The sequence below is a fragment of the Pundamilia nyererei genome, unplaced genomic scaffold (genome assembly GCF_000239375.1).
Source record: "Pundamilia nyererei isolate P.nyererei 1_Seehausen unplaced genomic scaffold, PunNye1.0 scaffold00012, whole genome shotgun sequence".
Lineage (NCBI taxonomy): Eukaryota > Metazoa > Chordata > Actinopteri > Cichliformes > Cichlidae > Pundamilia > Pundamilia nyererei.
In genome coordinates, this window is record NW_005187413.1 from 3,235,320 (window position 1) to 3,259,239 (window position 23,920).

The window sequence follows — 23,920 nt, forward strand, 5'->3', positions numbered from 1 at the left end:
ATACATATACATATATATATATATATATATACATACAATTTTTGCACATGTCGAGGAGCGTGTCAGGCTACATTTCACTGTGTGTTATACTTGTATAACTATGCATGTGACAAATAAAGAACCTTGAACCTTGAACCTTGAAGGGAATGTCTTTAGCCGAGAGCCACACCTTCTGTCCAAGGTCATTGGGAGGGAGTGGAAGGCTGACAGCGATGGGCATAATGCTGGTTTCTCTCGACCGTCTTGAGGAGGTCCTCCCTCGTCCGGGTCCACACCTGCCTCCTCCTCTGTAGTTGTTGCTGTACTGTTGGCATGGTGAGGTCAGCTTCTATGGAGGGGAAAGAGTGGAGCCTGGTACCCTAGAAATGCTTCGAAGGGCGAAAAACTAGTAGCAGAGGATGTAAGACAGTTATCTGCGTATCCCAGCAATGTCAGTTGTGAGGACCAGGAGGAAGGGTTTTGGAAGGTTACACAGCGGAGAGCCGTCTCCAGTTCTTTATTTAGCCTCTCCAACTGGCCAGTGATTTGAAGATGAAAACCTGAGCTTACACATACCTTGGCTGAGAGTGCAAAACAAAAGGTCTTCCATACTTGGGAAATTAACTGGGAGCCCTGGTCAGAAACAATTTTTGTAGAGATCCCATGAAGCCTGAAAACATGATGGGTCAGTAATTTTGCAGTTTCAGTGGCAGTGGTTAATTTCTCGAGACTGGTGAAGTGAACAGCCTTGGAAAACCTATCCACCCATAAAAAGGTGTAGTGCTATGTAGGACCAAGTGCGATGAGGTGTAGGTAAACATTGCAGCAGACCCAAAGGGCATTGAGTGTTACTCTTACTACAAACACAGCTAGAACATGCTGCCACATAATCATTTACATCCCTTTCCAATGATTCACACCACAAGTAACGCTTGAGGAACAATATAGTTCTACTCACCCCAGGGTGACAGTTGAACATGGCAGTGTGAACCAGTGGATGACTGTAGAACAGGCGGCCCGGTGCCAGTGTCTGGTTCATCCTGCAGGGCTTTTTGAATTTTCTCCTCATAGTGTGATGTTAGTGAGCCCACTTTGCATGAATTGGGGAGAATGTTTGGGGGTTTGTTGAGTTAGTGGCAGCAGAAAATGGGACAGGAGGACAGGGCGTCTGGCTTTTTTCTATGGAACTATTTTCTATGGAACATCAAGTACCATAGAAAATAGTGAAGTTAGAGCAACTTAGAAATAAAGACCAGTGAGCCTGGCGAGCATTGAGTCGTTTAGTACTCCTTAGGTATGTCAGGTTCTTGTGATCTGTCCAGATGACAAAAGGCTGTTCGGCCCTCTCTAACCAATGCCATCGTAGTTCTGTTCAGTTGGAATTAGCTGGTGTGAGAAGAAGGCACAAGGCTGCAGCTTGCCTTGTGGACTGGAGCATTGAGAGAGTACTGCCCACAACCCCCGAGTCAGATGCATCTACCTCCACAGTAAACTGCAGCTTGGTGTCAGGATGGACAAGAACAGGTGGTGATGTGAACAGCTTCTTTAGTTAGACAAAGACAGCTTCAGCTTCTGAGGACTAGAGAAAGTATATTTTAGTGGAGGTAAGGCGTGTTAGGGGTGCAACTACCTGGTTGTTGTTGTTGTGAATGAACCTCCAGTAAAAATTTGCAAAACCGAGGAACCGTTGGAGGTGATTACAAGAGGTGGGGGTTGGCCGGTCCGGTCCACCACTGCCTAAATTTTCACTGGGTCGGTCTTCACAGGATCATCTCACACTTTTGTTTAATCAGTTTTCCGTTTGATGTTTATTTAGCTGTAATCTCAGCCAAACCGATTTACTCACGAACAAATAAAACACTGAAAAAAGCCAAACAATAACATTTTTAAGTTATCTAAGTGACTTATATATCATGTTTAACACGAGTAGCCCGTGGGGGGGTTGAAAACGATATGCTGGGAGTTCGCTCTAGTGAGCCTTGAACCTGTGACATATGATTTGGCTAATAGCATGTTTCCTGTATCTTCGATTTTCCACAGATATAAACCAATAAAAGTTAAACAAGATTATAAAATAAAAAATTGGAACATAATGTTTGGGTTTCAAAGGAACTGAAAATAAATGTCTTGCGAACACCTATCTGGTGAAAAAAATGTAATCTTTATATTAACACATAACTGTGCTACAGTATTGTTTGGTCTGTGATTTTAGGTAGCTATTAGGTGGTTGCTAGGCAACATGACAGACTGATAATATGAATAATTAGTCATTAAATTATTGTTATTGTTGTGAAAATTAAGATAATATAATCCTTTTTATAAGGCTTTAAAGGTCCATAGATGCTACAGATGGGTCATTTTAGGCTGTAGGTGGGTGGTTGCTAGGCAACATCATGACATCAATATAGGATCAAACAATATATGATATATAGATAAGAACTTTCAGGTGTCTAAGATGTACCTGTGTGCCAAGCTTGTTTGCCCAACTCCTAATTGTGTAGGAGGGGTTTGCAGACAGACACTGGATTTGTGTAGTAAGCTTTTGTTATCTATATTTGTAGATTCTGATACCAACATTCGTTTTTAAAACACAACTCAGTTGCTATCATGAAATAAATTTACAGCAAGATATTAAACTAAATAAGTCATGTATATGTTTTTCTAAAGTGTTGTTTTGTTTTGTACAGGTATTGCAGATTGTGTGTTTGTGTAAATAATAATTTTGCTCTAAAGACATTTAAAAGAACATTATTTTTCCTTATACTTAGGAAAAAAAATGAAAATTTAGACAGAGATTTCAGTTTTGTACATATATTGATGTAATGGAATAATAAGATTTGCATATAAAACCTGGTTTTGATTTATTTGTGTCAGGTTGTTCATTTCTCAACTTGGAGCAATATCATCTTTCAAGGTGTTGCGTCAGCTTCATACAATTCTTTTGAGCAAGCATTTGCTCTTAAACATAGAGAAATATTAAAAGCAAAACAAAGAAATGAACTTTGATTGTATAAACTACTTTGAAATATATTAAAACCTCATTTATCCTTTTTTTTTTTCAATATTTTCAGGGAAGTGCAGTTTTTTAAATGCAGTACCTAAGCCAATGGACTGTGAATTAGTTCATTAAAATGCATTCAGGCTCATAAAAGCACCCGTATCAGGATTTCAGTAATACATATTGTTTATTGTTTATTCACCTGAATGTAAAAAATTGATAAAGTGTTGAAAAATGAGGGAAAACAAATAACATATAGAGCCGGTAAGCTACAAACCTCAAGGGGCTTGTGATAACCTTTCACCCCACAACAAAGCTCAGAGATGAAAGAAAACACCAAAAAAACAGACAGCATAAGGAAAAAATATTGATCTCCAAGGCCCAAGGAAAGCTTCGAGCTCTTAAATTCATGAGAAACAAAGACTACATTATGAACAAAGAAATGTTTTTGTGATAACAATCTGGTTGTGAGTATGCCACAACTGTGATTCTTTCTATTGTATGAAGAACTGGCAATGGCTGACGTGAAAAGTGAGAGGATAGTAAACAGCATCTTGTTTTAAATACTTAATCTTTCAATTCCATTAGGAGCAGCATTTATTAAAATGAGTGCGATACATCTATTTTTCAGGGTGAGGTATTTAATGCAAGTGATTTGTAATTTTAGTTTTTTTTACTATTGTCATATTTTTTTTATAACTGTTGCGATGAGTTCTAAGTTTGATCCAGATTTAGAGTAAAAGAACAACTTCACATGAGTAGAACTCCCTTATTCTCTGTCTGCACATACAGTACTGCATATATGTTCCAAAAGCTAAATACACAGTGCCAGCATCTGGATGATGTAGTTAGCTTTTTACATCTGTGTTGATTACACTTACTTACCTTGGTTCAGGATGGTCAAAGGTTTTATTTTTATCCATCCATTTTCTTCCACTTAACTGATTACTTAACTGAAGCCTTTCCCAGCTGTCACAGAGCAAAAGGCAGGGTACACCCTGGAAAGGTCACCAGTCTATCGCAGGGCTAACACATCAGTAATTAACCTAACCTACCCCCAAGCATGTCTTTGAACTGTGAAAGAAAGCCAGAGGGAACCTACAAGTAAGTACAGGGAAAACATGCAAACTTTGCACATAAAGACCCCATCTGGCTGGTCAGTATTAACCTAGGACAGGGGTGGGCAACTCGAGGCCTCGAGGGCTGGTGTCCCTGCAGGTTTTATATGTGTCCTTGAACCAACACAGCTGATTGAAATGGCTAAATTAGCTCCTCAACATGTCCTGAAATTCTCCAGAGGCCTGGTAACGAACTAATCATGTGATTCAGGTGTGTTGACCCAAGGTGAGATCTAAAACCTGCAGGGACACCGGCCCTCGAGGCCTGGAATTGCCCACCCCTGACCTAGGACCTTCTTATGGTGAGGCAACAGTGCTAACCACTGCAGCACCAAGGTTTTTTTTTTTCTTCATTTTTGCTGGTATGAATCCAGATTGTAATCTCAATGTGGAAACGAACTGCAAAGGATCAGGTCTCTTTCAAGAATACAGACTTAAATGTGTGATATGCAGATCTCTTTGTGTTGAGTATTCCTTTTAATGCTGAGACGACCAGTGTAGTTCTTGCATATGCAGTATCTTACATAATCTCTTTGGTACAGTAGGATGTGGGTTTGAAACTACAATACCGAGTTGCAGCACTAAATCTGAAGGTGTGAGAGATTAGCAGATAAGAAGAAAATGCTATTATAAATGTGAGGTTAATTTAAAGCTCAAACACCAAAAGAGAGCACGACAGAAACATTAATCAACTAATAGATAGAATTTAATAATTTTATTTCCCAATGGTGTCCTTGTATTTCTTTCAGGATAACAACTTCACCATGTTCCAACATCAACAAACAAGTGGGTCCAATCTTACATCTCCCAGAACGCTTGATCCAACTTTGAGCACACAACTTGAAGGTCACCCTGGATCTCATAATGTGAACCTAACACCTCCACTTAACACCGGTATGCAGCCTCATTCCAGTGGGAAAGCTGAACCTGGGCTGTTTCCCACACGGTGCTTCTCACCTAATGGACTGGAACAGAAGCGTGGTCCAAGAGTTTCAGAGAAAGTAAACCGGGTTCTTGATGGGAGCAGCAGCATATCAGTTTGTAGAAGACTCCTGCAAGAAGTCAAATTGGATGATTCAAAACAGCACAAGGTAGGGGTTACAATTTTAACAACCATCAGCTCTCACCCGGTATCATGGCTCAGTATTTTTGTGATAGTTACTCATAGCTGAATAGTGCTCAAATTTATTGCTGAAAAAAAAAAGAGATTCAGATCACCTCTTATTGTGTCAACACCCAGGAAGGCATGCTCATTAAGATGTCACACTGACCAGTGAAGACACACTTTACAACCCATGAAAAATTGTGTTCATTTGCATTGAAAAGAAAAAGTTAATATTTGTTTTATTCATATTTTTTATATTTACTTTAAGATCTTTAATTTTGTTTCAATTCAATTATTTGCTGAAAATGAGTGGGGTAAGGGGATGCCCATAGCTCAAAATTAGAGAATTAAAATTGCAGCATTACAGAGCTTTTAGACTCATTCAAGCACATTTTTTGGTTTCATGCACTGCAGATTTGCAGTCTTATTGTCTGAGCCTGAGTCTGAGTCACTCACAACAAGCCCCGTAGGCAACTGTTTCCACTAAAAAAGCTTTGATGAGTCCACTACACAATATTTGTCTAGGACCAAACATCAAAAACACAAAGTTATCAAGTGGCAAAAAAGAAAAAAAGTTGAGACTGAGCAGGCTAGCTCAAACAACCAGACATGTTTGTCTGAAGTTGTTGGAGTCCACAGCAAAATAGAAATGAGGGCTAATGTTTATATGTTTTACCCCCTTGAAAATTGATTAATGCAGCATGGTTTAATTAAAATTATTTTGATTAAATTCCATCTTTGGTAGATGGGTTAACTCAATTCTTTTAGTATGCAGTCATAAAGGTGCTGAGCTCTAACTGTGATGTGCAAGTGGGGGTTTGGAGTCCTTGTGGCAAATGTGCAGCTTATTAAAAACTTTGATGTTCGTACACCCAGCTGTCTCTCTTTACTCATAGTAATGTGTGATCACTGCTGATTTGGACAGCTAAAAAGAGCTGGGGAAAAGGTTTGCCGGATCAGTCTATGGTCTGTTACAAATTGAGGTAGGCCCCAGCACCAGTTGAAACGATCCAGGATCAGAGGATAGTCAACTGAAGTGATCACAAGGCCTGAAGGGAGATCTGTCACTTGATGGTTGCTTTCTGCATTTACACAACTTGCTGCTGAGTGATATCCCAGTTTCCTTCATCAGTGTAGCTCCTGACTGCTGATTTGTGCCAACTACAGCAGGCAACATGCAGTGAAGGCTTTGACTGAAAGATTGTCTGATGAATATGACAAGGAGTTTGTTTCCCTCCCTGCAGCCTTGGTTTATTGACTGCTATTGATTCGTCACCAGGGTATCACAAGACTTCCTTACACTTTGTCAGAAAAATCCTGTTACCATAGTAGTCTGCTAAATCAATAGATCCACAGTTAAAAGACATTTCCTCAGTGGGTCAAAACAATGGCGTATGTCCAGAATTGCCTTGAGCTCTATCTGGGACTAAAGCTTATTGTTAAGACTTTCAGTACTTTATTTGTCTGCACAAAACATTATATCAGTGTGTATATCTGACTGTGACTAAGTGCAAGGTATTGTATTGTGGATTGCTCCCAAAAAGGTAATCTCGGTTTTATTGGTGATAAATTTGAAGGAAGAAGAAGAAGATGAGACACTAAAGCCTGTTGATTCCAGTCATTGCGACTCGGACCTGCTCGGCAGTCCGCAGACACAAGATGATGAGGAGCTTCGAATGCTGGCTAGCCTAAAAAGAGAGCAAGAGGAAGATGAATGTAAAGCCTCGGGCCTCAGTGCATCTCAGATCCACCGGTGTAATGTCAGCATCAGCATGAGCAGTGACGATACTTCTACATGGACCCACATCTCTCTGGTCTGTATTGTCCAGCTTTGCTACTCTTCATATTTTATTGACTCTTCACTAACAAGCAGCACATGTGCAGCTCATCTACCACTTACAATCATTAGCACGTTGTTCCTCTTTTTGTCCTCCTGTCTCGAATATTTTGTTTGACCCGGGTTGATCCTCATTCTTGCTCATTTCCATTTCAAACCCCAACTTACACCACCATGAAGTGCTAATGCACCTCTTCCACCAGTATGTTTTTGCATTATAAAAGGTTATTGAGATAGAAATACATTAATTGGCCTCTTCCAGTTTTTAAATATACACTGGCGCAATATCCACAGGTCCCTCAGTGACTAAAAATTATTTAGGTCATTTGAAAATTTCCCCAGAGATCTTTTTAGAATTTAAAGATGGTGCAGTTTTCTCTCGGCTATTGAAGGTCATTTAGATCTATGGTCCATTAACAAAAGTATGTTTCACTTATGGAGAGATAACACTATCATGCCTGGCTCTGCTGAGTCCACTGTAGGATCCCCAGTGAATAAAATCATTACAAATTCTTGAGTTATACGCCTGTTACCATTTCTGTATATTCAGGTATCCATTAATGTCCTAAGATTTAAGGACACAATGAATAGTGCTATTACCTCAGGGATTACCACCTCATTGTTTCTATTGAGGACACAATTATGTGGCCACCAATAAAGACATGTATCTTTAGACCCCACTTTAGGATTTACATTTTACTCTATCATGCCCTGAAGTTATGTTTTTTTTTCTTTCTATCTTTCTTTTTTTTCAATTAGCTGTTGTGTTTATAATTGTAATGTATGGCAACAGCACCACCAACAGTATTGTAAGAAAACACTTTGCTGATAACGTGAAAGTGAGGAAGATAAAGAAAGATACCACACATTAAACAGACCACAAATGAAGAGAAATAGAGATATAACATTTTAGTGAATCTAACACCTAAAACTTCCATCAAAAGGATAGATTTCTCTAAAAAAAGACACTAAGTGATTTCAAGACCTAAATAGTCATTGTCTGGGGCTGGGACTCCTCCATTGGCAATGATAATCCATCTCTGGACCCTGGATGTTGTGATTCAAGTGGTTTCTGCTGCTGTGATTTATGGCAGTGCAGACTAAACTTAACCTCCAGACAAACGTGTGCTAAGCTTCCATTACAATGTTGAAAACAAAACACTACAAAAAAATATATATTATATAAAAAAGTGTTATTATTTAATTCTTCAATAAAGAGTCTTACATGTAAAGAAATAAAGAAAAGGGTGCAAGAATAATGGCAGATAAATAATTGTAGTTTCATATTTTTTTGGTAGCTCATTCCTATTTGTAGGCAGCACAGTATTTAAATCCAAGTACAGCTGTTAGAATGTCCTATGACCTGATATTCTAAGTACTGTATTTAAATTTAAGCTCTGAACAAGGCAATCTTTGTAGAAGAGCCTTGTAAATAAACGGCATACAGTCTTGCTCTCTCCCTGTTTGTTAAGGATGAGTATCCCACAAAGAATGACCTGTGATAGATCACAACACACTGTGGTTAAGCAAACATGCATATGAGCCACTGTAAAATAATCTCATAAAAAATAGTTTTTTCTGTATAAAAAAAGTAAAATAAATTTCTCTTTCATTTTCTAAGTTGTCTGGGATCCAGTAAGCATCCTACGTATTTAGAAACACTAACAGATTCAGTTTTATGACCATGGGGGGAGTAAGCTGGTTACTTTGTGGTGACCTCGTGAATAGCATGCACTTAGTTTTATCACTTTAAACTAAGCTTACTTTTGATGAGAGATTTTGGAAATGCATCAAAAGAGGCTGTAGATTTGCAAAGGTTACATCAAGGGAAGAGCCAGTGGCATATAAAATTGTATAATCTCCATAAAAAAATGTACATTATAGATTAAATGTGACGAATTAGATTTCTGACACAGTGGTATGTTGTCCTAGATGTGAAACATATTCTTTGTGGACACATGGCTACAGCAGTGTCATTTTAGAATAAAAATGATACATTTGTAAATCTGATAATTGCTGTACAAGTGGGAGACTGACTGAGACAAAAAAAAATGTAAGCAGTGTTTTTAGTAATTTAACCTGAAGAGTGATTTTTTTTTTTTAATTTGATAAAGAAAATTGACTAATTTGAAATTCTGGCATCAAAATTGTCTTCCTGTAGAATGTTTCAACATAAAGTTACCCTGTCAAACACATCTCACGATGGAATTAAAGATTTAAAAAACATTTAGCCATATCACTTTAATTAATGGGAAGTTGGTAATTAAAAAGTTAAAGTGATTTAATGATTATGTGACTGTGAAATCTACAATAAATCGAAGTGCCAAATGTTTTCTTTTTAATAATTTTACTAAATCAAACGATCAATCTGCAGTTATATGTTGGATTATTATCCAGACCCCGCCACAGTCCTGCAGCCACCCCTCACTCAGCGTCTCAGAGTGCCACTCACTCACAAGTTCTCCTGCTGCACTGAGGGAGACTCAGCGGTGCATCACGCTGTCAAAGTGTGTGCTTTGTTAAGCAGGAGAGGAAGCCGCTGGGATTAATTTGTAAATTTGACTGCTCTGCTTTGGCAAACAGATAATAATGCTTTGTTAATGACACATAAACACTGTTGATCTCTTTCATCTCTGACCAGCTACTTCCACCTCGTAGTTGATGGGTTTGGTTTCTTAGCATTGTTACATACAAAAACCCTGACTATCTGAATGTTGGAACAACACTGGTAAAAACCTTCATCGTGAGAAAAACTGCTTGTTTTTCTCACGATGTGTCTTCTACCAAATAAAAAATACATTATGGACACAAGTCTAGGCCTAAATATTTGATTTTCTTAGGACGGGGTCTTTAAATTTAATGGAGTTTATTATTATTATATGTGTTATTACAAAAATTATATTGGAATGAAGAGTGAGAGGTCTGAGATTTAGTTTTGTAATACAATCCAGTCTGTAATTTTTCATGGGCAGATGTAAAGTGGAAATAAATAATGGAAAATAGCCACTTGAGGGGAATTCAGCCACCATTCATTTGTCTCAAAGAAAATGCCTGGTTAAAAAAAGCAGAAAGCTATGGAAATAAATTATCTATCATTGGTTGACTCGACCTCTCTGCCAAATAGGTTTGTGCAGCATAAGTTTCCAAACAAACACTTTACATGCACTGCTCTGTTTTAATCTTTTCCTAATAGATAGTTGCAGAAACAGAAATCAGAACCTAAGACTATGTCGATCAAATACATGTGAAGCTCTTTAGATTTCTGATTGTTTGATCCGGCATACAGGGGAATAAAGGATGTATAATGGTTGATATATAAAGGGAAGAGTCAATAAAGTCCAAGGTGTTTCCACCAGGGAGACAATACAAACATTATAGATGTCAGCTCCAAGAGCAAATGAGAAGTGTGTGGGCTTCGCAGACACACAGCAGATAGTGTGCCAGGCAAGTCATCACATTGACTCCCAAGCTACTGACAGCCAGCGCTGCTATATTGAACATCCTCACCACATTTTGCTGTTTGGTCACGAGGTGATGTTTGTTCAAAATAAGTGATGCACTTCTGTTGGCAGCAGATGTACTTAGTGCTCTCTTTGAAACTGGAGTTCATGCAGGTGCGATCGACCATGTGAGGTACTGGGTTTAATGTTACAGTTGGAATATAGAAATGGTTGCTATTTCCTAGATCCCCAGAGTTTCTCCATCCCTTGACAGGCAAGTAACTCATCATCATCATCATCATCCTCGGTCCATATTACCAGCAGAATTCCACAGGCTGCAATTTTAGGTCCTGTCTTATTCTAAGAAGGTGATTAGATAAAGAAGGTACGGAAGCATACAGATAGCTAAAATAAACTCAAGAACTGTAAGGACTGCAGCTTCAACATGAGTGCTTCTTCATCAAAGTCATGTAATGTAATAGCCTTTAACAGCCACTACGCTTAAAAATCCTCCTGAGGCTATAATATGGTCTTTAACTTTGACAAGATGGAGAGGGTAATGTGCTTGTGTTTCATGCAGCTGAAAATGAGTATATATTAAAAAGGAAATCATTGCTGTCTTCTACCTGTAATTCTACCTATGCTTTAGGTCCTTCATACTTACAGAGTATAGGGACATCTAAAGTTTTGAACACATTATTAGATTCCACGGATTACTTGATCACGGTTTGTTCACCCTTTATTGCTCACCCATCCCTCCTGTTCCTTGCTGCTCAGATTTGTCATACTTGATTTTTATGCCAAGGCACAAAACATAGAATTAGGTTTTTGCAGTACAAGGATTTTCATCAACTGTTAATTTGTAAAGAAGAAAAAGAAGAAGAAGAGTAAAGGCTAATTTGTGGTTGGACTAAAGCTTTTGTTAACAAAGAAAAATGTTCACTTAGCTTAATTTTCTCAGGTGATGTTCTTTATGTGTAATTTCAGGGAGCCTTGAACGGGCAACTTTGTGGATGTCCTGGACAGCTGTGTCTCCACAAAATGTTGCTCCTCATGCTTTATTTATATCTCTGAGTGACACCTCACAGCACGACATGGCACAGTTTAATTCTCTGGCAAGACTGCATTAAATGCATTAATTCATGAATCTGCACAGGAAAAATTATAAATTTATCTCTTGATCCTGAAGGACTCAACCTGTATTGCAAAAGTAGTGAAATATCAAAGCACATTGCAGCAGTTGCCTTTGACTCAACGACACGATGTGCACAACAGTAGCAAAAGGCCCAGTGACACTTATCAGTTACAGGTAAGTGTTGTGGCACAATTTTCATAGAGAGACAGGGCGACTGGGCTTAAAAAGGAGTCAAATGGAGGCGACCTTCATTACTGCCTTACTGAATGAAACAGGTCACTCTGAACCAAAAAATATTTTCGATTTTGATGTGCTGCACAAGTAAATCTTTTTCCTTTTTGCGCCTTAATCGAGTACTTGGTGGTCTTTTCAACTGAACCTAATGAGAATTCTTGGGAAAAATGATTTGCATTGGAGCATCTGGTGACATTTTAACACAGCTTTCCTCTACTTCTGCTCTAGCCAACTAATCAGGGACACCACTATCAGACGGAAATGAACCCCTTCCTGCAATCAAACCCCAGGTAAGAAGTGTGTGTTATTACACACACTATTTTTTTTTTTACACATTATTTTTTAGCATTCCAGTGTATTATACATGGAAGTCTGACTATTAACCCTCTCAGGCTCAAATTAAACTCTTTGTTGCTAATGCAAAACCAAGTTCTGCAGTGGTACTTCTGAGTAAAAAAAACTCATAAAATATGTATGTGGGGTAATCAGGTTGTTAGTTTTTAACTGTTGCAAATCGGCAACGCCTGCCTTGAGAGGGTTAAGAGACCCTTTATTTAAAATGAATGGACACATATTTTAAATTGTTGATAACTTCGGCAAGTAGAATATAATTTTTAAAGTCCTGCTGGTGTGTACCTTCAAGCCTCTATTTATAATTGGCTCCATCATCTAGATTGGATGGTTATGAGTCAGTGCAATATTTGTTGCTAAATGTCAGCTGTCAGGTAGATTTTCTGAATGGGGCTAACCTTACTCACATGAGTGCAAATAACCTGGAGGTGTGGTAGGTACAGTTCTTTTATTCTCGTAACACAAAATTGATAAGGGTAATAGTAATAGAGAAGCTAATAGAGGAGAATAGTACTGTTCCATCCCCACCCTCCAAATAGAGGCTTCAAGGTATTATTTCATATACAAGATATACATCTGTGGGGCTTTCAGAGTTTGATCTTGATTTCCTTCTGATAGTGGTGCCTCTGATTAGCTGCCCAGAGCAAAGGTAAAAGAAAGCAGTCCGAAGATGTGTCATTGTGCTTGTCAGACTTGTCAGAAGTTGTTAAAGCATTTGTTTGTTTGCTATACAGTAGACATCAGCTTTCAGATTCACCTGAATTCAAAATGCACGTGTTAGATTTTCTGCACAGCAGGGGCTTCGGTTCAGTAATTCATAATGCAAAACAGCCATAAGACACGTTCCACCTTGCTTTGCCTACCTACAGCTTAAAACCAAATAAAATTCTCTTCAAAAAGAAAGAATATTGATGGATGGCTTTGTATTGCTGAGGGCGAAAGAAAAAAAAGTGTTATATCCAGTATCAACTTAAGGCTTATGAAGTGTGAAACAGAATAACAGAAAAGATATTTTAGAAGTTGGAGAAACGCATCCCTCCCCCCAAAAAAAGTAAATAACCACCAGAGGTTTATCAAGTAAAGGTAAAGAAATTTTGCAAGCTTTCAAAGACTTCTGAAAACATCCTTTGATATGTGTTGAGAATTACAGATTGTCATTATGTAGCAGTGAAAGGAGAATGACTAGATCCCCCCCCCCCGGCCCCTCTCGTACTCGTAAGTTAAATAGGATTTGTCATTGTCAAGGCAAGATGAAGTAAAATGTTTTCTATAACCATCATTTTTGTGTGTGTAAGTGTGTGTGTGTGTGTGTGTGTGTGTGTGTGTTTTCTTCTAATGTTCCTTGAAGGGGAAAATAGCTCAGAATTAAGGCTTGAGTCAAACACCTCTTGGAACAGATTCAGTGTGTTGATTTAGAGCACAAGGTGAAAGAGTCTCAGAAATACAGCTCAAATACTTTCAATTTAACAGATTAACACTAGGAGGATATTACTGCCCACTTCACAACACTGAATACCATTATTTCAAACTCGCTTTCAGGTGTTTTTATGCGTCTAAAAAACACAAAAAAACAAACTGCGGCAGGGTACGAATAGATCCAGTTCACCTTGGAAGGTTCTGGAGAAATCCTGTAGCCCCACAGCTGGCAGTTATAGAGCCGCGTCCCTGCACACCTCCATCTCTTTGTGAATATAGACAACCATGTGGTCTGTTACACAACCATGTTGTAGGTTACAAAAGAAGACAAAAGAATTGCATCACGGTTTCACTACTGAAATTACGCAACCCCCATCTCTCAAACACATTTGATTTGTTGATGAAAACCAAGGTAGCATGGTGTGGACATGTGTAGACTTCCTTGAGCTGAAATATTTGTATTTGCATTACTGTATCATGCAGATTTAAAGATTTCAAATTTATCCATCCAGCCGACTGGCAAATATCTAGTTAAGCGATGCTGTTTGATTGAATAACCACTGAAATTAATATTACTGTTCACAAACACACTGACGGAGCTCTGCAGCTTCCACAGCTGTAGTCCTGAAATGAGACTTCGAAGTAAGCCTCGATTTACATACTGAATAGCAGCTGCACAGGATTTGTCGTTGTTTTCTTTCATTTCTTTTAGGCATTGCATTCTGAGACACCCTTACAGAGAATTCTATCATGGTGTTTTTTGAGCATCCTGGCACCACTGCAAGGCTTTCTTGCTGTTGAGAGCAACAGCTTCCCTGACAGCTAAAATGCCCCGATTGCTGTGCTTAATGTTGCCAGGGCTTTTCTGGCATTTTAACATGCTTCTTTGCACGTAATAATTGTGTCTGCCTTTGGCTAGAATGCTAAAGTTGAAACAGCAAATAAGGCTGTCAGTGAGACTTTGACTAGAAATACAGTTGTACATTACATACTATTGTGAACTTTTGTTACCACCGTGTGAGACAAACAGAGTTTCTTGATACTGTTTCTTTTCGAGATATTTAGAAAGCTCATTTTCAGTACACTCAACCACTGTGCAAAAGCAGTGTGCTTTCTCTAATTGAATAAAACCAATTTATTCCCTTTATCTCTGGTCTATATTTGGATTATAATGACTTGAAAATCTAAGAGTTTAATCACTCTTGCCAAGTCCCACTTAACAATTTGAAGTTCAATTTACAGTTCAGTAGCAGAGGCTTTTGTCCTTGAAAATTGCTTCCATTAACTTTTGTACAATGTTCCTGCCTATCACACAGTCAAATGGGTGTTGAAAAGAAGAGGCGGATGCTTTTGTTAGAAAGAAAAATCATAGCCTCAACAGAGATAATGCACTTTATCACTTAAAGACATAAAGAATATGAAATGAATGTACGCTTAAATGTATGGGAAGATCAGATAAAAAAGGAAACCTTCTTTCTGTAGGTTTAATGTATCATATAATTTACTCTTGATCATAGGAGGGTTTTTTTATTAGCTATTATCAGAAGACCACATCACTAAAGAGGACTGCTCATAAGTAATTTCTGTATTTTAATATTTCCCAGTAAAGATTTCCCATTAAAAACATGGACACAAGAGTAGAGCCAGTGAAAATAAAAAGTAGTAGTATTAAGTACACCATGGTGTAAAGGATCACACTGTAGAGATAGCATGAATGGTTTTCTAGTTTAGGTAAAATACTTTGTTTTGAGAAAGAGTGACATTATCAATCGCTGCACTTGATGATGGTGAGGCGGGCTTAGCAGAGAATATTGTGCATAAGACGATTATACTGTAATTCCTCATTAAATATGCTATGATGTGTTCTCATGAGAGGTTTTGTCCAAAGGCAGAAGATGTTAATGCATAATTGCACAACTGATGTATAGCCAAAAATGATTATGGATGCTGTTTAACAAATGAATGTTGCATTGCCTCCAAGTAAAAGAATTCATCTTGTGATATTTTCTCCTCTGGCTGTAATCTGTTACGCCATACTAAAACAGAGCAGTGTTTTCATTTAGTGGAAAATGACTGATGTATAGTTGTAGCCTGAGTACATCGCAGACAGGGAGGATAAACTCATTTAGAGAGAAATGAAGTCATGCTCTCTCTGAAGCAGGCAAGGTTAAGACCCCTACTCCGTGCCCGAATGTGGACACTTGGAAGTCACAGCTTGAGTCAAAATCTAATAAGTGATCCTTCAAGTAAAACTGTGGAGCTGCAGGAGAAGTGGCTCAAGGACAGTGGGAGCTTAGATGGGCTTCTCAGAACCCACGATGATGGGACTTCATTGTTAAAATGTCATAGAGTAGGTTGGTAAGTGTAATGGTATGTGTTGTCATGTCTGTCTGCTTTTATGGTCTTTTCCCTAGGGAATGGATGGATGTGCTCAGCCCTCCTATTATGCCTCCCAGCCAGCAGAGAAGGTCAGGCAACACATGGAACAATGGGGGAAGTCTAGTCAGAGGTACAGAAACCTTCATATTAGTCCCTTTGCCTGCAGACTGCCTTTTTGTATGTGAAAGTCAGGAAGACAGAAAACAATCCAGTGCTGTAGCATTAACACTAATGGCATAAATGGATACAGCTAATGGAAACATTCACTGATGTCAGAGCTTGCAGAAATGTTAGGGTACAGAAATCTACCAAAGACTACACACAACATGGTGGGAAAGCAGGTGAAACTGTATCTAATTAAGAATAAAAAAAAAAAATAAGAGTGAAGGTCTGTGTCCTCCACATTATGCCAAAGGTCACAAGAGACAGGCTCATTACAGGTCTGTACCCCCTAGACACATGGACAAGGTTAATTGATGAAACCTTTCCAGTTTACAACATCATTTTTAAAGCTCTTACACAATGTGTCTTATAATTAGTTTTCATTATTGTTGCCCGAGTTCTGATAAGATAAAATGTTCGTCCCGGAGCATTCCATAACCTTTTTAGTGTTTAACTGCCCGTCAATTTAACAGCTAAATTCTCATGCTTTAAAGTCGTGGGGATTACAGGGAATCTCTTTACAGCTTCATAATGTGGTACTGGGCCTGGGTGTCTTGGGTCTTGATTGATGAAGAAAAAAATGGCAGCGGCAGAAAACTTAAATCCACCTGAGTCTGAAGGTCACCCCACCATCCAGACTTCTCATTTTATTCCAGTAACAGCTGACAGAGTAGGCTCTTATTCATATCTGCCAGGGCTATTCCGGTGTGCATTAAAAACATGATGTCTTACACTTATACATTTTATTTGTGCAAATTCCATTATGGATCGCTGTTGTACTGTTAGTTATGTACTTTTTGAACAGCTACACCCAGTGCCGCTTAATGGTTCTCTGGCTTTATTGCAGGAGGAGATGAGTCAGTGAATGAAGAGGAGAACGAGGATGGGTATTTGAATCTGCTCTATGATCCTTGCCTGAACTGCTATTTTGATCCAAAGACAGGAAAGTACTATGAACTGGCATAACTTGAAGTCAATTAGAGCCAAAAATAATAAATCAAATTGAAAGTGGATGAATGGCTTCAGGATTTATCAGCTGAGCTTATTGATCGGTATTGAATTCCCAATTCAGAAAAAAATCACTTTCTGTCTATCCGTTCGTTTGTGGAAGCTAACAGGAGCTTTGTGTCACCATATGTAGTGTCATGTAAGTCTGTAAGAGCCTGGGAATGTAATACAGATACTTGCTTTTTGAAAGTTCTTGCTTATTCATTCGCACATGTGATGCTAAAAAGAGTGTTCATGAAGCTTGGCTGGCAAACTCTTATCGGGCTTCCTGAAAGAACGTACTGAATCTGTGATATTTCAGTTTTACATGTTACAATACAGATAATTTATGGTGTCACAAAATCATAAAACCATGCTGTGCGTATGTGTAATGTGAATTAAATTAAATTTGAAATAGCAGTGGTTTGAATTTCTTGTGTTTATCTGGATTTAAAATGAGTAATTTGACAGAATTGGGACAAGGATAAAGGAAGATGATTGTTTTTTAATATACTCAATGCATGTAAAAATCTTCAAAATTAGGATCTCATGGCCTGCAACTGTAACTGGGAGTACAACAGGCGGGTTGCTCATGAGGCTGGCAAGTCTTTTCGTCGGTCTCGCCAAATCACTCATCACACCTGATGAGCGCCTGATACCAGCTTGAATCATTATTTTCAGCCTGATATAAACTGTTGCCTAACCATGAAGAAAAAAATGGCAGAAAAGAAAATCACATCCTGGGAAATGCTTTATTATTTGTAGAAATTCAGGAAACAATAGCAGAGTGACAAATGTTCAATTTCACAATGTATTGTTTCCAATTAACAGTTACAAGCTGCCAAAACAAGACCTTGGACAGAGAAAAATCAACATTTCTGAATTTTAATGCGCTTATGACTCACAAAACTGGTCCCAGGAACTGTGTGACAGCCTCGAAAAGGCACTGAATGTTACATAAGGAACTGTCTCGCATTTCAAGCATGATCTCAGTGCTTTATATAGTACAGGACCCAATAAAAAACATGCCAAAGGATCATTAGTTAAAACTGACTTCCTCTCTAAAGTAATCAGACACATACGTCACCATTTGTAAGTACTATCACACTTTAAGAGCGGATCGTTTGCAGCAAAAACGACAGGTCTGAAAATAAGTTTTAAATAGGCCATCGGAAGGTCACGTGACACATAACTTTATGTCACATGGTGTGCTTTAACAGGGGCGGGGAAACAGGTGAAAAAAGCAGAAGCAGGAAGTAAACAGCTGTAGATCTTACGACTATACTCGGACCAAAAAAAACAAAAAAGGTTTAAATGCTTTTAAATCGCTTCAGTTTGGATCCTTGCAGGCTATAATGTTCACAGTTCGAGGCTGCATAATGAAAATAAGTTAGCCGGGCTTTAAAGGTAACAAGGATGTCTGAACAACAGGTATGTAAGGCCGCATGAGTAATGAGATCCGATAAACTCGAGGTAAAAGTTAAATTAGTTTACAAACACGGTCCCTAATTTATGGCGATGTAACCATTTATACCCATAGTGCAGTGGACTTACTTTAATTTAGATGGAGATTAAGTTTTCGTATCTCTGGTCTCAGCTTGTTGACTTGTAGTGAAATAGCCTGAAGCACTTCTTGGAAGTCTAAAAGCACAAGCTGATATATGACTGAGACTGATGCATTTTGGAGGAACAGTACTCCATTTCCTAAAGCATATTTATACCCCTCTGAATTCACTCAGTGTTACTGTGCACCTCGTCATCTTTGTGTTGCAGACGTTGCTGTTTTTCAAATTTATCTGGAACCACAGATGGGTTAGGATTCCTGTTCCAGTGTGTGTGTATTACTGCATATCTACACTTACGTTTTATTATGTAGACATTGCCAGTACTGACTTGAACCCCATTTTTGCCTTCACCGCTGCTTTAATTCTTTGTTGCATAGATTCAACAAAGAGCTGGAACCGTTCCTCAGAGATTGTAGTTCTTATTGAAAAGATATCATCACAGAGTTGCTGCACATCTATGATTCATCCTATTCTACCACATCCCAAAGATGCTTGTTGGATTGTGATCTGGTCACTGTCATGAATTTGAGATAATTTGAGCTTTGTGACATGTTGCATTATCCTGCTGGAAGCAGCCATAAGAACATTGGTACACTTTAGTCATAAAGGAAGGGGCATGGTCAGCAACAACTGTGCCGAGAAAGTATCCCCCACATCATTACAACAGCACCGCCACCAGCCTGAACCGTTGATGCAAGGCGGGATGGAGCCGTGCTTTCATGTTGTTTACATCAAATACTGATCTGAATGTTGCTGCAGAAATCAAGACTCCTCAGAGCAGGCATTATTTTTCAGATCTCCTATTGTTCATTTTTGGGTAACCTGTGAAAATTGTAGCTTCGGTTTCCTGTTCTTAGCTGACAGGAGTGGTACCTGGCTCTTCTGCATAACGTAACAAGTGGTTATTTGAGTTACTGCTGCCTTTCTAACAGCTCGAAGCAGTCTGGCCATTCTCCTCTGACCTCTGGCATCAACAAGACATTTTCTCCCAGAGAACTGCCACTCACTGGATATGTTCTCTTTTTCAGACCATTTTCTGTAAACTCTAGAGATGGTGTAGGAAAATCCCAGTAGGTGAAGTTTGTGAAATACTCAGACCGGCCCATCTGGCACCAACAACCACGCCACATTCAAAGTCGCTTAAATCATCTTCTCTGTTCTAATGCTTAGTTTGCACTTCAATACCTTTATCATGTCTCCATGTGTAAATGCTGCCAGTAGTAAACAAAAGAGAAAAAATGAGCTTCGTAACCATCAAACCCCACCCATCTCTGTTTGGTTGATTGTGATTGTGATTTTGTTTGGCACCACCAAACAAAATTGTTCGTGTTCAATGTCACATTTTGGTCACGCTCCATCTGAATTATTGCTACAGAGATTAATTTTGTCATACTTTGTTCCAAATCATGTAATGGACAGGCCCGACTTAAAGATATTATAGTGATCTGCAGTACGATGTGACGAAATGTCATCCGGATTGCATCAGTTTCTCCTCTTGGCCAGAGACTTGCAGCCCTGCTGCTGAGCTTTTGGGATGTACCCCACCACTATGATTTATAATGCACCGCTGTTCAGCTGTCATATCTCCTGCTGTATTTCCTTTTTATCTTTGCCACACTTCATGAACTGAGCTGTTAGGTTTATGGGCTCTTTAACTACCCCACTGTTAGATCTTATTGGATTCATTTGTCTTTTTAGGCCGGGTTAAGGCTTCACCCCGGGATTATTGCATCAGTGATCTTGGTGTCTGCGGTGGCGGTAGCTGCTGCCGTATTGATCATCCGAAAATACTGCTTCCCAGTCAAGTAATGAAAATTTATTAATGAGCCTTAACGTGTTTATTTTAAACACTTAGATTGCAGTAAAAACAACTCACCCTGGTTTTGCCACATAACTTTCTTATCAGTGAGGCAACTTACAGATACTCAGTGCTGAGACAGATGGAGGAGGGGCATTCAGCAGCGGCAGAGGAGGATGGCGACAGGAGGTCGCGCACAGTGGGAGAGGATTCAGACGAGGTCAGTGCATCGTGGCTTCTCTGATTGTAGCTTTCGCTGTCATCTCTCTTCCAGTACAAGCCAGCACCACTGTATCCTTCCTAATCACATCACAAGTCAATTTCAACTTCCTTTTCTCTCCCCTTACAGGATCTTTTGGAATAAATCTCCAACTGGGAAGCTGCTGGACTGACTGCAATGGAGTTTATTCTATAAACTGTGTGGTGTACGAATGAAATGGAGGATTGTTTTCGTAGCGGGGATAAAAAAGCGAGCCACGAATGTGAAAACCAAAAATATACAATTACAGATAAAATAAGTGAGGAAATAGTATTCAGTATTTGCAGTTATATCTTAAACTGTAATTCTGAGATTAAATGTGATTTCTATTTGTGCAGCTTCATACTCTTAGATGTGAAATAATGACCTTCATTTGAATCATCACTGACATTTTCTTTTCTTTTTTTCCCTTTTTTACACATAACACATGACATTTGATGTCTTTGGCTACTACCCAACCCTCTGATGGGTGGAGGTTGTTCCCGCAGGCACAGCTCAGGGCTTAAAAAAAGTGTTCTTTTTTTCCAGCATAAAACTCATTTAATCCTTATTTCTCACAATCAATATCCTGCTAAAATATGCTACAATAAAACAACCAACAAAACATTCAGTGTTAGCTGTGGTAGATAAGAGTCGTAATGAATTGTCAACAAAATTGAATGTGTTATTTGGCGATACGGTCAGTGTATTAAAGCAGCAATTCATGCAGCCTTTTTAAATTATTCTTTTATTTTGGAAAGCCTGATAACTACTGAGCTATCTGCACATCTTTCAGCTGCATTTATTTTGTTGTTGTTTTTTGGACGAATGGAGCTCTGAGACCTATGCGTTTGATAAGACTTGTGGGTATGTGATTTGGATGCTAATGCTGCTGATCATATGGAGAGTCAACACTCCACTATTTACTCCATTATTTCCACTATTTAACTTTAAATTTAAATTTATACCTTAAATATAAAATCTAAAGCGGAACATTATTTCCTGTATTATTTACTGGCAGTGCAATAAATGTCAGTGGGACATTGAAAGGGCAGACGCACTCACATTCGCTCAATGTTTGTCTGTCTGCCACAGAACATGTAAATGTGCAATGCTATGAATTAAGCGGTTGTTACAAAGTCGCACATGGAGATGTGATGTTTCGCACACCCCAAATGATGTGCAAAGGTAGTCAAAATAGGACTTCAGCTGTCTGCCAGTTGGGCAGTTTCCCTTTGAAAGGATTTGCTGTTTCATCGTTCCACTTAAAGGCAATTTGCAGTTTAGTCCACTGGGTCTTTAATGTAGCGCTGGGCTGAATGATGTACCCTGATCTCTCTGACAGCCATACTTGTCACAGATAGAAAAAAAGCCACTTACCTGGTTGGGAGCTGCAAGTGAACATTCTGACGTGAACGTCAGTGTCACAGCTCAAACTAACGACTGGTTCATTTTAGGTTATTCGTGTGATCAACAAATCAGACACCGAGACCCGATTCTTGTGTTTTCCAATCATCTTTTGCTGTGTAGTTACTGATGTTGATGTGGATCAGTATTTATAAAACCTACTGTATCTTTTTATTTATTTTGTGGACATCTGGGATCTAAATATGCTGGTTATTAAACATATTAATCATGTGGACTGGTTAAGTGTGCTCTGTATGTACTCATTTTCTCCCCAGTTTGTTACCTTGATGATTTGTGTCCTTATATAAAGGGAATGTTTTATTAAATGTAGCTCTGGAATAAAAAATCCAGGAGCTATGGAGTCAAATGTTGAAAAATATTGCCGGCGTTCATTTGATTGCTGTCTGCAGAATGTCGATAATCATACAAAAGGAAAGCGATTCCCTCACTGTGTGCTTTGTGTTACCGCTGATCAGTAAACGGCAGTACACAAATACCACCTGCTGGTCACCTTTAGTAATACACCATCGTCACCTGAAATTGGTGTGAACATAATGTGAAATCCTTGATACTAAATAGTTTTGTGCTTTGTTTGTAATTCTTCAGCCTTTCAAGGTTTTAAACAATCTTAAAAGTTCTGATAGGAATTCAGTTGGTGAGTTCAAACAAAGCAGAAACATAACAGCACTCTTCAACATCCCAGGCTCCCTGTGTGATACCTTCTGTCTTATTCAAGGGCGTTAAGGCAAGACGATTTTAATCCAAAAGCCATGCTTTGTACAAGGGAGTCAAAATCCATTTATTGGAGTTTAGTTGATGATTCTGTGGTAAAATCATGTAAAGTTAAGTAGTAAATCTGTTAAACTTCATTTGGCTACAAATATGGAAAAATAATTGGTAATTTTTCAGCTCAACAAGTCTGCTTGGTTGTTTTGCTGAATCTGTAGAAGTGCTTCACACTGTTGTCATAAGAAGAAAACGAAACACAAATTTAGAAGAAAAGAGTACATCCCTTCATACTGTTTTGAGGAATCTATGCCGGGAAGATCTGATGCTGATGCTGTCCTGGAGGAAAACAACACCTTTGCAACATTTTAGATAAATTGGTACAATAGCTTGATGAGGGGGAAACAGCTCAAGCAGAAAAGAGCTCAACAAAATAAAACAAAATTGAGTAGCTAGAAAAAAACTAAAGGCAATAAAATAAAATGGCTCGATGAGTGTAAGAGCTCAATAAAATTAAACAAAAAATAAAAACAGATCACTACGTGTAATAGGAAATAAACGGCGAGATAAAAGTGTAGCAAACAGTGCAGTTTGAAATAAAGCCCATAAAATGAGACTATAGTATTATCTCCATGATAGATGTGCCGGTTGTTGTTATTGGACGAGGTTGTAAAGATCTGTATCCGTCCACGTGGCAGCAGAGCGAAATCAGTCTGTTAGAGAAAATGATCATTGTGTTCATCTGTGCGCTCGATTTGCCAGAATATGATACAAGGAGATGCTGTCTTTGTTTACGAGCTCTCCAGGCAGGAAAGGCTTGAGCTCAGCTACTGCTGAAGGATCAGCAGGGCAGATGCTTTGTGACAGACAGGCTTGACCTCCTCCTTGGGGATTACCACGTCTTTCACCATCTAAATGTGACTAATGGCTTATTCCTGTGCCAACAACGCGTTTGTCTTAAATGCCTTAAAAAACACCAGCTCTATTGCCCTGTCGTTGTGTTTTTTATTCTAGATAATTGACTTCTCGTTCTCCGCCGTGGTCA

The 23,920-nt window shown here is 38.7% G+C and overlaps 1 protein-coding gene across 8 annotated transcripts in view; it reads left to right on the forward strand.

Annotated features, from left to right (window-relative positions):
* The window catches only part of cfap20dc (CFAP20 domain containing), a 38,297-nt gene extending 15,908 nt beyond the window's left edge, over positions 1-22,389 (forward strand). For 4 of the 8 annotated variants that reach the window (XM_013908666.1, XM_013908667.1, XM_005724749.1 and 1 more), the window contains 5 exons: positions 4,845-5,186; positions 6,778-7,014; positions 12,075-12,136; positions 16,028-16,122; positions 17,002-17,555. In XM_013908666.1, the coding sequence (XP_013764120.1) occupies positions 4,845-5,186; positions 6,778-7,014; positions 12,075-12,136; positions 16,028-16,122; positions 17,002-17,120 (855 nt within the window). In that variant the 3' untranslated portion in view covers positions 17,121-17,555. Of the gene's footprint in view, positions 1-4,844; positions 5,187-6,777; positions 7,015-12,074; positions 12,137-16,027; positions 16,123-17,001; positions 17,556-20,404; positions 20,512-20,612; positions 20,725-20,853 lie in introns of those variants that run through there. The other 4 variants (XM_013908668.1, XM_013908670.1, XM_013908672.1 and 1 more) reach the window with 4 other exon arrangements.
* Positions 22,390-23,920: the final 1,531 nt, after the last annotated feature.